General features: G+C 45.7%; 1 protein-coding gene across 1 annotated transcript in view; it reads right to left on the bottom strand.

Annotated features, from left to right (window-relative positions):
- ARHGAP17 (Rho GTPase activating protein 17) overlaps nt 1–13,245 on the bottom strand; it is a 177,795-nt gene that overhangs the window by 85,762 nt on the left and 78,788 nt on the right. Inside the window, exon 2 of the mRNA XM_050773405.1 lies at nt 10,478–10,615. Within this exon, the coding sequence (XP_050629362.1) occupies nt 10,478–10,530 (53 nt within the window). The 5' untranslated portion in view covers nt 10,531–10,615. The remainder of the gene's footprint in view (nt 1–10,477; nt 10,616–13,245) is intronic.

Below are 13,245 nucleotides of genomic sequence, written 5' to 3'. Positions count from 1 at the left end.
TATTTTTAGTAGAGATGGGGTTTTACCATATTGGTCAGGCTGGTCTCCAACTCCTGATCTCAGGTGATCCACCCACCTTGGCCTCCCCAAGTGCTGGGATTACAGGCATGAGCTACCGCACCCAACCTGAATACTGTTTTTATATCAAACATGCCTATTATTTTATTTGCTGTAAAGAATAGGCTCTACCTATTTAAAAGACAGTTTCTTATAGAAATCTTAGATGTTTTATAGAATCCGCTTTATCTTCTGAAACTTGTATTAAATCTGTACCTAGTCATTAACGTGCAAGGTTTCATCACTGTATCTGTTAAGGAACTTATCTAAGAACAAGAATGCTAACTTGTTTATATTACAGTACATAAATACATCAAAGAATGGCAATAAGATTTCATTAACCACACCTAAGATCTGCTAGAATAGATAAAACTGGTTACATTCAGATTATCTGTTTGTAGCTCTGGCTCCACATTCAAGTCCCCAGGGATCAATTATATTGTTAACTCCAGTCCCTGCCATTTGACAGGTTAAGAGATATTTGTTGAACTAAATTGGTAACTGAGCAATGAAACTGATGACTAAATGTTAATTCCTTCACAATTAAACAAATGACACATACAGAAAACTCATATAAAGCAATACAAATGTAAGAACACATTCATTTTGACCTTAGTGGAAAAAATTTAAATAAATAACAAATTTTTTAAAGACAATATCTAATGCAACTAAGGTGATGGTGAAATGTGATATTCATCATGTCATGCATAATGACACACATTATTGCGCAACATTACTTGCTGCACTACAAACTAAATGATGGCATTATCATCTTAGTAGACAACTTGGCAATACTGTCATGATATAAATATTAATTTCCTATAAATGTAGTGAGTCTAACCTCTAGAGAATTCATCATGGAAAAAGTAACTTAGGCTGGGCGTGGCGGCTCACACCTGTAATCCCAGCACTTTGGGAGGCCAAGACGGGCGGATCACGAGGTCAGGAGATCAAGACCATGCTGGCTAACAAGGTGAAACCCTGTCTCTATTAAAAATACAAAAAAAATCAGCCAGGCACAGTGGCGGGTGCCTGTAGTCCCAGCTACCCAGGAGGCTGAGGCAGGAGAATGGTGTGAACCCAGGAGGCAGAGGTTGCAGTGAGCCGAGATCATGCCACTGCACTCCAGACTGGGTGACAGAGAGGGACTCTGTCTCAAAAAAAAAAAAGAAAAAGATAATCAAAGGGCAGAATTTCCAGTCCCATCACCTGACTGAGATGATGGAGAAGAAAGAATGGGACTGACAGGTGACTAAGGAGGGTGTGAGGGCATTTAATGCCCTAGGGCAGGGGTCACACGCTTCTTATGAAGTGCCAGAGGATAAATACCATAGGGCAGGCCATATGGGTCACTATTGCAACTATTCAACCCTGCCACTGTAGTGAGTGGCTGTGTTCCAGTAAACTTTTTCACAAAGCAGGTGGTGGGCTGGATTTACCCTGCAGGCCAAAGTCTGGTGACTCATTCATGGACTAGAAGATAGAGGGAAATGAAGGCAATCTGAGGAAGAAGTTCACGGGTTCAATTTTAGCAGGCCATATCAGCCGAGATGTTCGAGAGAGATGGCAGCATCATTCTACGAATAAAGAGACCCCAGGGCTGGAGGCATAAAACTGTCACCATGAGATGGCCGGGCGCGGAGGCTCATGCCTGTAATCCCAGCACTTTGGGAGGCCGAGGCAGGCGAATCATGAGGTCAGGAGATCGAGACCATGGTGAAACCCCGTCTCTACTAAAAATATAAAAAATTAGCGCCTGTAGTCCCAGCTACTCGGGAGGCTGAGGCAGGAGAATGGCCTGAACCCGGGAGGTGGAGCTTGCAGTGAGCTGAGATCGCGCCACTGCACTCCAGCCTGGGCAACAGAGCAAGACTCCGTCTCAAAAAAAAAAAAAAAAATGTCACCTCATGGTAACATGAGGTGACAGTTATGGGGCTAAGATCACCCAGGGGAATGGTCTGAGAAGAAAGGAGACCAAGGACATTTCCCTGTCCCAATGTAACAGTGGACACCCAATGTTACTTCAGATCACTATGGCCCTGGAAAGGAATGAACATTACAATCTAACCTCCTTTAACTCCTACTTTTTAAAAAGAGGGCTCCTATTTTTGAAGTGGGGCTTTCAGTCCCTTTTCCAAGATAAATAAGTTTAAAATTTCAAATTTATAGATGAAAATTTCCTAATGGCTAGAAAATAAGGCAGTTCTAAAGTAAAGTGCATATCAACTTCTTTAGATTTTCAGTATGAAATATTTTATGTGCAAAAAACATATAGCATGTATGTAAAGTGTAATGAATAATAATAAAGCAAATGTACCCATCCACATCTCAAGAAAGTAGTTCATTACGAACGCCACTGATAACTTATTTATTTAGAGACAGGGTCTCACTCCATCATCCAGGCTAGAGCACAGTGGCAGGAACAGTTGACTGCAGCCTCCACCTCCCAGGCTCAAGCAATCCTCCCACCTGAGCCTCCCAAGTAGCTGGGGAGTACACACACATGCTATCATGACTGGCTAAATTTTTTTGTGTCCGTAGAGACAGGTTCTTGCTATGTTGCTCAGGCTGGTCTCAAACTCCTGGTCTCAAGTGATCCTCCCACCTCAGCCTCCCAAAATGCTGAGATTATAAGCACGGGTCACTGTGCCCGGCTCACTGACAACTTTTCATACCACAAGCATTAGTTTCTAAACTATAAATGAAAGCAGGCAGCCCACAGCCAGATAATGCTTGCAGATGTTTTCTTTGGCCAACAGTGGGTTTTTTTCTTTTTAGTTGCCAACATTTAAATATCAAGAAACTTCACATGAAAATCAGCATTCTGGAGCATCATTAAAAATGGAAGATGTGGCTTCACTACTCCCACATTCACCTTGGCAACAAGCGGCTAGAACTGAAGAGCAGCTCTCCCCTTTGAATGAACATGTACTCACCATTTCACTGCAGTCCCCCCATTCCCTACCATCCTATACCCACCTCCCACTTCACTTATTTATTTTACCCATCCTGGCACTTGGGTTTGTGACCCCTGCTTATATGATTGTGGTTTCCAACCTTTGGGAATACGGGAAATATTATTTACAGTAAAAAAATTTAACAGACTCTCAACAGGTGCATAACTAAAAGTAAGACAAGTCCACAATCCCTATCACCATTTTGTAATCCAAAAAGTTCTAAAAAAACAAGTCTTTTTTTGTAACTTATTTGGCAACCAAAGTTGACCTGAACTGATATTAAACTATGTATAATCTTTATGCATATCCATTCAGTGGTAATATATGTATATATATTTTTCCATACTACTAATAATGTTTGATTATGGGGTTTCGTCCCAGACCCCACTGGAAGTATTATATGACAACAATATATGTGCATTATTACTTTTAGAAAAATCTGAAAAATTCTGAATTCTAACACTCATCTGGCCCAATGATTCCAGATAAGGGACTGTGGGCCTATTACACTTTTAATCCCTACTTTAAGAAAATACAAACACAGGCCAGGCGTGGGGGCTCACGTCTGTAATCCCAACACTTCGGGAAGCCGAGGTGGGCGGATCATGAGGTCAGGAGATCCAGACCATCCTGGCTAACACGGTGAAACCTCGTCTCTACTAAAAACACAAAAAATTAGCCGGGCATGGTGGCAGGCGCCTGTGGTCCCAGCTACTCGGGAGGCTGAGGCAGGAGAATGGTGTGAACCCGGGAGGCGGAGATTGCAGTGAGCTGAGATCGCGCCACTGCACTCCAGCCTGGGCGACAGAGTGAGACTCCGTCTCCAAAGCGACAGAGTGAGATTCCGTCTCCAAAAACAAACAAACAAACAAACACAGCAAACAGATGAGAGTTTAACATTTTTACACGGATTTGTACTTCACCAATAGTTACTACAGCATCTACCCACATGTGAGAAACTGAAATAGAACGATAAAGGTGAAACATCCTGTGCTCTGACAAAAATGCATGGTACATGTACTGTCTGCAGCACCCTAGACCATAATGTCAGACTTGGAAGGTTTTGCCTCGTCCACTCTGCTACAAAGGCAATTCCGTAACAGAGTAACATGCCACTTACACATATAAAAGATGATGCTAAATGAATACATCCTTTTATGGTTCAAATTTATAGATGAAAATTTCCTACTGGTTCATCATTTTTATGGTTTTAGGGTTCATTTTTTTCCCCCAGTGAAGAATGGATTTTCACTCACCTACAAATACTTCTGGATTTCTTAGCATGTAAACTACATAACAAAGCCATGAAAGATGAGATTGAGAAGCTGCTGCAACAACAGAGGACCTCTTTCCACCGTGCTCTATGCAGAGATTGACGGAATCCACTCAGATTGAAGCAAAGCACACATTACCTGTCCCTTCTCAGAAACATTGTTCAGAGTTCCCCTAGAAAAGGCAGAGTGGGCAGGTGCAGCGGCTCACGCCTGTAATCCCAGCACTTTGGGAGGCCGAGGTGGGTGGATCACCTGAGGTCAGGGATTTGAGACCAGCCTGGCCAACATGGCGAAACCCCATTTCTACTAAAAATACAAAAATTAGTCAGGCGTGGTGGCTCATGCCTGTAATCCCAGCTACTCCGGAGGCTGAGGCAGGAAAATCGCTTGAACCCACGAGGTGGAGGTTATAGTGAGTCGAGATGGCGCCACTGCACTCCAATCTGGGCGGCTGAGTGAGACTCCATCATAAAAAAGAAAAAAAAAAGTAAAAGGAAAGGCAGAGTGAAGATCAGCGGGAGGAAAAGGACATAGTGGAGTGGGTGAGGGATGCAGAATGTTATTACTGGCAACATAAGGATAAGATTTGTGATCATCAAATACAGGAAGGGCTGACTCAGGGAAGAGAGATGAGATTCATTCAATTCGGCAGCAGGGGACTATTCTGGGATCAGCAGGTAGAGACACACTTTGACTCAGTGTGAGAATTCACATTGCTGGTAGTGGATCCAACGACCTAGAGAGTGATCCATTCTACATACCTCCTAGGAGCGGAGGACTCCTGGAGGTCAACAGATCTCTGTGATCAGAATTTATAGCTGCTGCAGAATCAGAAACCTGGGTTTGGGTCCACGGCTCTGTCTCTTGCAAGCTTGATGACCTCTTTGATCTCTGGCTTCCTCATCATTAAACCAGAAAAAAGTAACATCACCTCAGAGGGTTGCGATGAGAATGCAATAAAATAAATGTATGCAAAGCACCAAGCCCAGCAGCTTCATAAGCACAGAAGATGTTTAATAAATGTTAATAAACACTAGTCCTTCCCTGGGGAAGAGGCAGCCCAGTTCCTGTACTCAAAAGCACTTGGGATCCAGAGTCAGAGGCCCTGGACTGAAGCCATGCCTCAGACATTACTTAGTAGCTGTGCAAACTTAGAAAGTCAGGTTTCCTCCTCTTTTTTTTTTTTTTTTTTTTTTCTGAGACAGGGTCTTGCTCTGTCACCCAGACTGGAGTGCAGTGGTGTGATCTCAGCTCACTGCAGCCTCGACTTCCCAGGCTCAGTTGATCCTCTCACCTCAGCCTCCCAAGTAGCTGAGACAGGCACACACCACCACTCCTGGCTAGTTTTCTGTATTTTTTGTAGAGACCGGGTTTCACCATGTTGCTCAGGCTGGTCTGAAATTCCTGGGCTCAAGTGATCCTCCCATCTCGGGTTCTCAAAGTGTCAGGATTACAGGTGTGAGCCACCCCATCCCACCCGGCCAGGTTTCCATCTTTGTAAGAGAGAAGTGATCATTGTCAGGAGATCGAGATCCAAGCCAGTGCTGTTTAGCACAGCACTTTATACACTAAACCACCATAGCAATGTTGATGACTGTTACTATCAGACCCTTTCGAGATTTCAGTAAAGGCTGAGCTGTTTTTCAACAAATCCAAAGAAGTGAAAATGTAATATCAGGGTAAGGTACAGGGGAAAAAAAGAAAAAGAGGGACTGTCAATTTCTGAGTCCTTCTAGACGAGCAGTTGGGTGATCCACAGAAGAATTTTGTTCAGCTGCACATAGTGTCTTTGCAGTTGCATTTGGATTAAATGCCAGCTAGTTAAAATGCAGATTTCAGGAAAACTCCAAAGGTGGCCCACACTGGACCTACATTCCCATGCAGCCCCTTTGGTGGGACACAGTCCTCCAGGTCCCCTGTGGCCCTCACACAGCCCAAGTCACTGATTCATTTCACTGGCCTTGCCCTCTAGGCATTTGGGTTTATAACCTTGGGTTATCAAAAAACAACTATCTGTGAAAGCATTCAGACCTCCAGGGGAAACTTCAGTCACCAAAGAAATAAATACCCAAGGAGACACTCCCTATCACAGCCTCTGTACTATGATCTCCTAGTTGTCTCTCAAATTCCTTTTCTCCTTGACACTTCTGTAACTTCAAGATCTTCATCTCAGTGTACTTCTTCCTCTACTCAAGACATCATCTCCCCCAAAACACCATCTGTGATTATCTGCATCTAAGGGTTTTCAAGAAACAAAACCTCTCTCTTTTTAGCAGGACTACAAAAGACACACCAAGACCTTTATCTCTTGCCTGATTACCACCCATTACCATCCACTCTCAGTCCATATGGTTTGGGTGCGCTGACTCCAGTCCATTTCTGGGGAAAGGCATGTGACCCAGAAGCATTCAGAGCCAATCCTGGGACTTGGGCCGCAGTGACTGGGAGATGAGTATTCTTTCCCTCTGAGACCTGGAAGATGTGGGAGTCTCCCAGACTCCCTAAAGAGTGGAACCGAGGCCGGGCGCGGTGGCTCATGCCTGTAATCCCAGCACTTTGGGAGGCCAAGCCTGGCCAACATGGCAAGGCCCCGTCTCTACTGAACATACAAAAATCAGCTGGTCATGGTGGCACAGGCCTGTAGTCCCAGCTACTTCAGAGGCTGAGACGGGAGAACTGCTTGAACCTGGGAGGTGGATGTTGCAGTGAGCCACACCACTACACTCCAACCTAGGTGACAGAGCCAGACTCCATCTCAAAAAAAAAAAAAAAAAAAAAAAGAGTGGAACCCCCAGAAGAAGCCAAATCTGCAGCCACACTACTTTTGAGCCACTTACGAGCCAATCAATTCCTGTCTTTGCTATGAATTGGGTTTTCTTACAACCAAAAGAGACCTAATCAATACAAGAGATATTTGAAATAAGGGTGAAAAGGCAGGCAGAGAAAGGTGCTCAACTTTTCTCCTCTGGGAAGCTTTTGTTACCTTTTGTTACCTCCCTTAACCCAATGACTGCTGGGTTTTGCTCTGTGCATTAGCCATCCCTCTTAAGCACTTATCTCATGTATATAATTATTTTTTGCTTGCCTATCTCTTCCACATATCTCCTGCGCTCCCTCAGGGCAGAAACCATGCCTATTCACCTTCGATTCTTTAATACCTTGGATGACAGCACACAGTGTAGGCTCAACAAGTGTCTGCTGAATGCATGAATCAACAAAAGGCAGGTGGACTGAAAGAACCATCCTACTTCTCTGGGACACTCACACCATGAGACCACCACATAAGCCTTGCCCCTGTGAGTTTCAGGCCATCTTCTCAAATAGACTTATCCACCCACTGTAAACAAATTGCATCATGAGAACTCATTCCTTCCAGGCATTACTAATTCTCCACATGTCCCTCCCCTGGAACCTTACAGTGAAATTACTCAAAGGTCTCCCTTCTGAGGAGAATATCTCACAGCAAGACACCACCTACAATTCCACAAATTGATAAACCAAAACACAATGGGCATGATATTCACATATATAATGTCCTTCTCCACCTAGATCACAGTGGCAAAAACAAAAAACCCCTTTGCTTTCTAGCCTTCATCTTGACCTAAAAACACCCAGAATCCTGATTCTGGGGCCAACGAACCACCTCCTTCCATACAGTAACAATTCCAGGCACTCTCCTACCTCCGTTTATCTTCCTTAGTCCTTTCTGATTACTCAAGTAGAAAACACACACATACACACATCTAGGAAATCAACAGCAAATAAGCGACAGGTTTCCCAGCAAAAACAGATGTTCTGACTTGGGGTGCATAATTGCCACACCCTTAATAGTTCTGTAATAGCTTCAGCTTCCACTGGCATCTAGCAATAAAGATTTTTAAAGACAGTCAAAGGTCAGGCCCAGAATTATAGCTCCAGCATTAATCACCATCTACTCTATCCACTTCACATTTTCCCATACTTGGGCCCACACCACCAGGGCGATCCAGTAAGAACTCAAATACCGGAATGAACAATGTCTATTGCACCCTGACTATGGGATAGGAACCACAGCAGACCCTGGGAATCAAAGGAGACACAGCAGGGACTCTCAAAGTGTTTAATCTGATGGAGAACACACACAAAAGGCAGTCACAGCACAGAAAAACAAGTGCTACAAAGGATTACCAGAACGTCCCGGAGAGGTATCCAATCTATGCTGAAGCATCATAGAATGCCTTTCAGAGGCAGAGAGACCGTTCCCAGAAGGCTGAAGAATGAGCACGAGGTACCTGGAGAAAAGGTGTGGTGGGAGAGGCTTCCAGGAGTTTCAAGTAGATGCTAGCATAAGAAAGCAAAACCTCCTGTGGAAACTGAAGGTAGGCAAGCATGGCCGGAATTTTAAAATGTGAAGGGGCCAGGCAAGGTGGCTCAGGCTTGTAGTCCCAGAACTTTGGGAAGCTGGGGCAGGCAGATCAGTCGAGGCCAGGAGTTGGAGACCACCCTAGGCAACATGGCAAAACCCCACTCTACAAAAAATACAAAAATTAGCGGCTGTGGTGGTGCCCACCTGTAGTTCCAACTACATGGGTGGCTGAGGTGGGAGGTTCGCTTGAGCCCAAGGAAGTCAAGGCTGCAATGAGCCAAGATCGCACCACTACATCCCAGCCTGAGTGACAAACGGGAGACCTTGTTTCAAAAAAAAAAAAAAAAAGTGTGAAGGGAGAGCCTCTAAGATGACCCAGGAGCCAAAGAGACCCCAAATAGCTTGGTAGAATTAAATCTCAGAACTTTGTATAAAAAGAGTGAAAGTCCCTTACCTGTCACGAACAATGTAAAAACAGGCCACACTGACTATCTGACAAACGTATCTTGGCACTTACTAAATACTAGTTCCACAATGCACCTTGCTCAGAACACTAACAAGGGTACGAAACTCAAAAGAAAGTATCATGTGCTTATAAATTGTTCCTTGAAACATCAGCCGCCATCACCACACGTGTTTACCTTCCTCTCAGCATTATTTCTTTAACTTTCCTGCAAATAACAGAAAAGTAGGTTTGTCTGGGTTTTACGGGCAGGGATCAACCTTGAAAATAAGAGTTAATTCTCACCACAATAACACGGTTGGGAATCGAAAAAATTAAACAAGGAAACTAAGCAAAAAGATGGAGGAAATGAAACAGTAAAAAGCAAATTTAGAAAACTCTAGAGGAAGTAAAAGTATTTTCATACACTGAGAAAAAAGAAGTGTCCCACGTGCTTCAGCCAAACCAAACTCCCCTTAACTGTTAAAAAACGAAAAACAAAAGAGCTGTAAAAAATTCATACTTTCATATCTCTTTGCTGAATAAACACTAAATCGGTACAGTACAGCCAGCTGCCCTGAAAGACCTTGAAATATTAGCCGCAGATAACACGGCACATGACAGTCACCTCCAGAAACTCTCAAAAACCACAAATCATTTCTTGTTCTGACAACCTGATCTACCAACTCTGCCATTTAATAATCAATAACGTTTCCTGTTAAGCACTTCAGCCGTAGCAAAGGAGACTTTTTAAATTGGCGCAAGGTGTCTCCATAATCCTTTTCTGCCAATTCCAAATTTCTAAATGTCAAGAACTGGCAGCAGCAGTCCAGTTCCTAGGAGCCCTGGTTTTGAGACAGCACCACCTCCGAATTCCCTCAAAGGGCGTTCTGAACTCACTGAGCAAATCCCACTGGCTTTCACGTCCCCCTAGCCATTTCTTGCCGCCATGCACTTAACAGGAGAAGGACTTGCAAACAGCGAGAGCACCGGGAAAGCCTGGGAATGCCGCCCCCCACAGCACAGCGCTCGACACAGCTCGAGCAGCGATCCGGGCTGGCTCGGCCCCCGGGAAGGGAGGAGAAGGACCGGGTCTACTCCCCGAGGGCGATGCTCCCGGGGCAGGGACAATGGGCAGGGGACCCCGCGGGGTGGCGGAGGAGGCGGCGGCCCGCCCCAGTAGGTCTCGGGGGCCTGGCTGCGCTGGGAGACAGGCGGGCCGCCCGGAGCGCGGCGCTCGGGCCTCAGCGCGGCGCAGCCCCCGGGCCCGTGCCCCGCTGGTCTCGGGCGGGGCTGCGGCCCAGCTCAGAGCCGCCGGACCGAGGAGGAGCCGTCCCGCCCCCCGCCCTCCGCCCTCCGCCCCCAGCCCCGGCGCGACCCCCGTGCGACCCGGCGCACTCGCCTGCCCACGGTCTGGTTCGCCAGCTGCTTCATGCGGTTGAACTGCTTCTTCATGGCGGCGGTGGCGGCGGCGACCCGCGGGGCTCGGGCCGGGCAGGGCGGGGGACAGCCTGGCAGCTACTACATCGCTTCCCGGCCCAAGCGGCTGCGGCGGCGGCGGCGGCTCCCCCAGCCGGCGGCCCCGCCCTCGCCACGTCACTTCCAGTGGCGCCGCCCGCCCGCCCTCTAAGTCTGGCCGACCCGAGCTGAGCCGAGTAGAGCCGAGTCGAGCGGAGCCGAGGCTAACAGTGCCCTACCTGACACCGGCAAAGAGCTAGAAGGCTCCGGGCGAGGAGACCACTGGGCTTCCTCCGCCTGGCCTCCCCTACCCCAACGTTGCCCGACCACCCTCTCGTTTATTTCAACGTATGAAAATCTGTTTCTGGCAGGGCGCAGTGGTTCAACGTTGTAATCTCAGCACTTTGGGAGGCCGAGGCCGGCAGATCGCTTGAGGTCGGGAGTTCGAGAGCAGCCTGGCCAACACGGTGAAACCCTGTCTCTACAAAAAATACAAATTTAGCTGGGTGTAGTGGTGGGCGCCTGTAATCCCAGCTCCTCGGGAGGCTGAAGCAGGAAAATCGCTTTTACCCGAAAGGTGGAGGTTGCAGTGAGCCGAGATGGCGCCACTGCACTCCAGTCTGGGCACCAGAGTGAGACGCTGTCTTGAAAAAAAAAAAAAAAAATGAAGGCCAATGTGTGTTTTCCTTAACACACGTGCTAACACACTCATGTCTTCCTGGTTTGGTGGCCTTGGCTCCAGCTCAGCCCATTCCTTGGGGTGGATGGGCAGCAATGTGGCTTCTTTCATCAGCCACATCTCAAATGTGCTCCTGAATGTCATAGGAAAAGGCAAGAGTTCCCTAACTATGGGATAAAGGAGACTGATGCCAGTTTGGAATTCTTAATATCAGAGAATGAGGGACTTCAAGATCTTTGTAGTGTCCTAGGAGAGACCTAGGAAGCATCAGAGCTTCAGATACAGCAGCAAACGAAACGTTATCGACATCAATTACAACAGAAAGGTAGCAATGAGCCTTCCTAAAGCAGGAAAGCAAACACTGCTGGATCGGTTGGAGGACTGGCAGCCAGCCCTGGAGTCAGCACATTCAGGGAAGGCTGGAGGTTCCCATTCACACTGCATCCCCTCCATTCCATGTGGTACCCATCATGCTTCAGTGTTCCACGATAATTACATGGGTTTTTATGACATAATTTCATCATAACAAGAAATAAACAGATTGTCCAATGAAGTTCTAAAACTTGAGTCTCCAGTTGGCCACTGGAAGTGTATTGCTCAGACTTATAAAATAGAAGGAACAACTAGTTTTGATGAAAATGAAATCTACAAACTACAAACACCAAATATTAATACCATCAAGGAGCTCAAACAAAAAAGAAGTCAGGATACTGATGACCATCACCTTGAATTATCAGTATTACAGAATGTTCATCAACAGACATTGAGGGAAATAAATAGTAAGCATCAAGAAAATCTAAGCAATTAGGAAGAAAAGATTGAAGAACTGGAAAATTTGTCACAGCAAGGTGGCTCAGGAATTGGAGTACCTGATCTCTCTAAACTTCAAGAGAAGGAAAACACTATTCATGCAAGCTCTACAAATTGAAAAGGTAGAGTCTGCCAAAAAATTGAAGAATTTGAATATAGAGTAAAAGACAGAAATAAAAAATTATCTTCTGGGGCCAGGTGCGGTGGCTCACACCTGTAATCCCACACTTTGGGAGGTCAAGATGGGAAGATCACTTGAGCTCAGGAATTTGAGACTAGCCTGGAATCAAAACCCAGCTGCATGAAACAGGACAAGACATTCAAAGACTCTGAGCTGTTTTTCAAGCAACAGAAGTTGAATGTCCCAAAATAGAAAACAGAAGTGAAATGCATAGTTTATTTAAATCTGAAACTGAAAGATTAGTGAAAGGAATGAAAGAGCAAGAATTGGAGATTAATCCTGAATCAAGGACCAGAGGTGGAAAGAATTGGAGAATAAATGTATAAGTAAAAATAATGTGACTTTAACTAAACAGATGGATCAGCTGTCCATCAATGAGGTGGGTCAGGAAGATATGGAGCTGCAGGGCCTTCAGACTAGAACAGCTTCGGCCTCTGACACCCATGGCGTTGCTCACCTTCAGCAGCAACTGCAAGCACCTGCTTTGGACAGAGAACAAATATAGACTGTTTGGAATAAGGCGGCTCAAGAAAGTAGCTGTCTCAAAAAGGAGGATCACCAAACAGTGGTTATCATTGCCGACAGTGGATATCATTGCTGACAATGAAGCAGGCCTCCACAAGCTGCAAGGGGAAAATAAAAAACTGTCCACTAGTAATGGTTAGGAGAAATGTAAAGACACTGTTCAGAAGTCATCATGTCTTATTCTAGAAAAAGACATTGAAACAGATGCATTCAGTCAGAAATGTCAGACTTCAGTGACAATTTTGCAAGCATCCAGCATTGGTCATGAGATTGGAGGTGTTAACGGTAATCCATTTGAGGAGCTTCCACAAGGACCTAATAAATTAAAACAGCCAGTTAAGAAAATGGAAGTGTGGGCCGGTTGCGGTGGCTCATGCCTGTAATCCCAGGACTTTGGGAGGCTGAGGCGGGCGGATCACCTGAGGTCAGAAGTTTGAGACCAGCCTGGCCAACATGGCAAAACCCCATATCTACTAAAAATACAAAAAAAAAAAAAAAAAAAAATTAGCCAGGCGTG

The sequence above is a fragment of the Macaca thibetana genome, chromosome 20 (genome assembly GCF_024542745.1).
Source record: "Macaca thibetana thibetana isolate TM-01 chromosome 20, ASM2454274v1, whole genome shotgun sequence".
Classification (NCBI taxonomy): domain Eukaryota; kingdom Metazoa; phylum Chordata; class Mammalia; order Primates; family Cercopithecidae; genus Macaca; species Macaca thibetana.
Note: the sequence above shows the minus strand (reverse complement) of the source record. Positions and strands in the feature narration are given on the sequence as shown.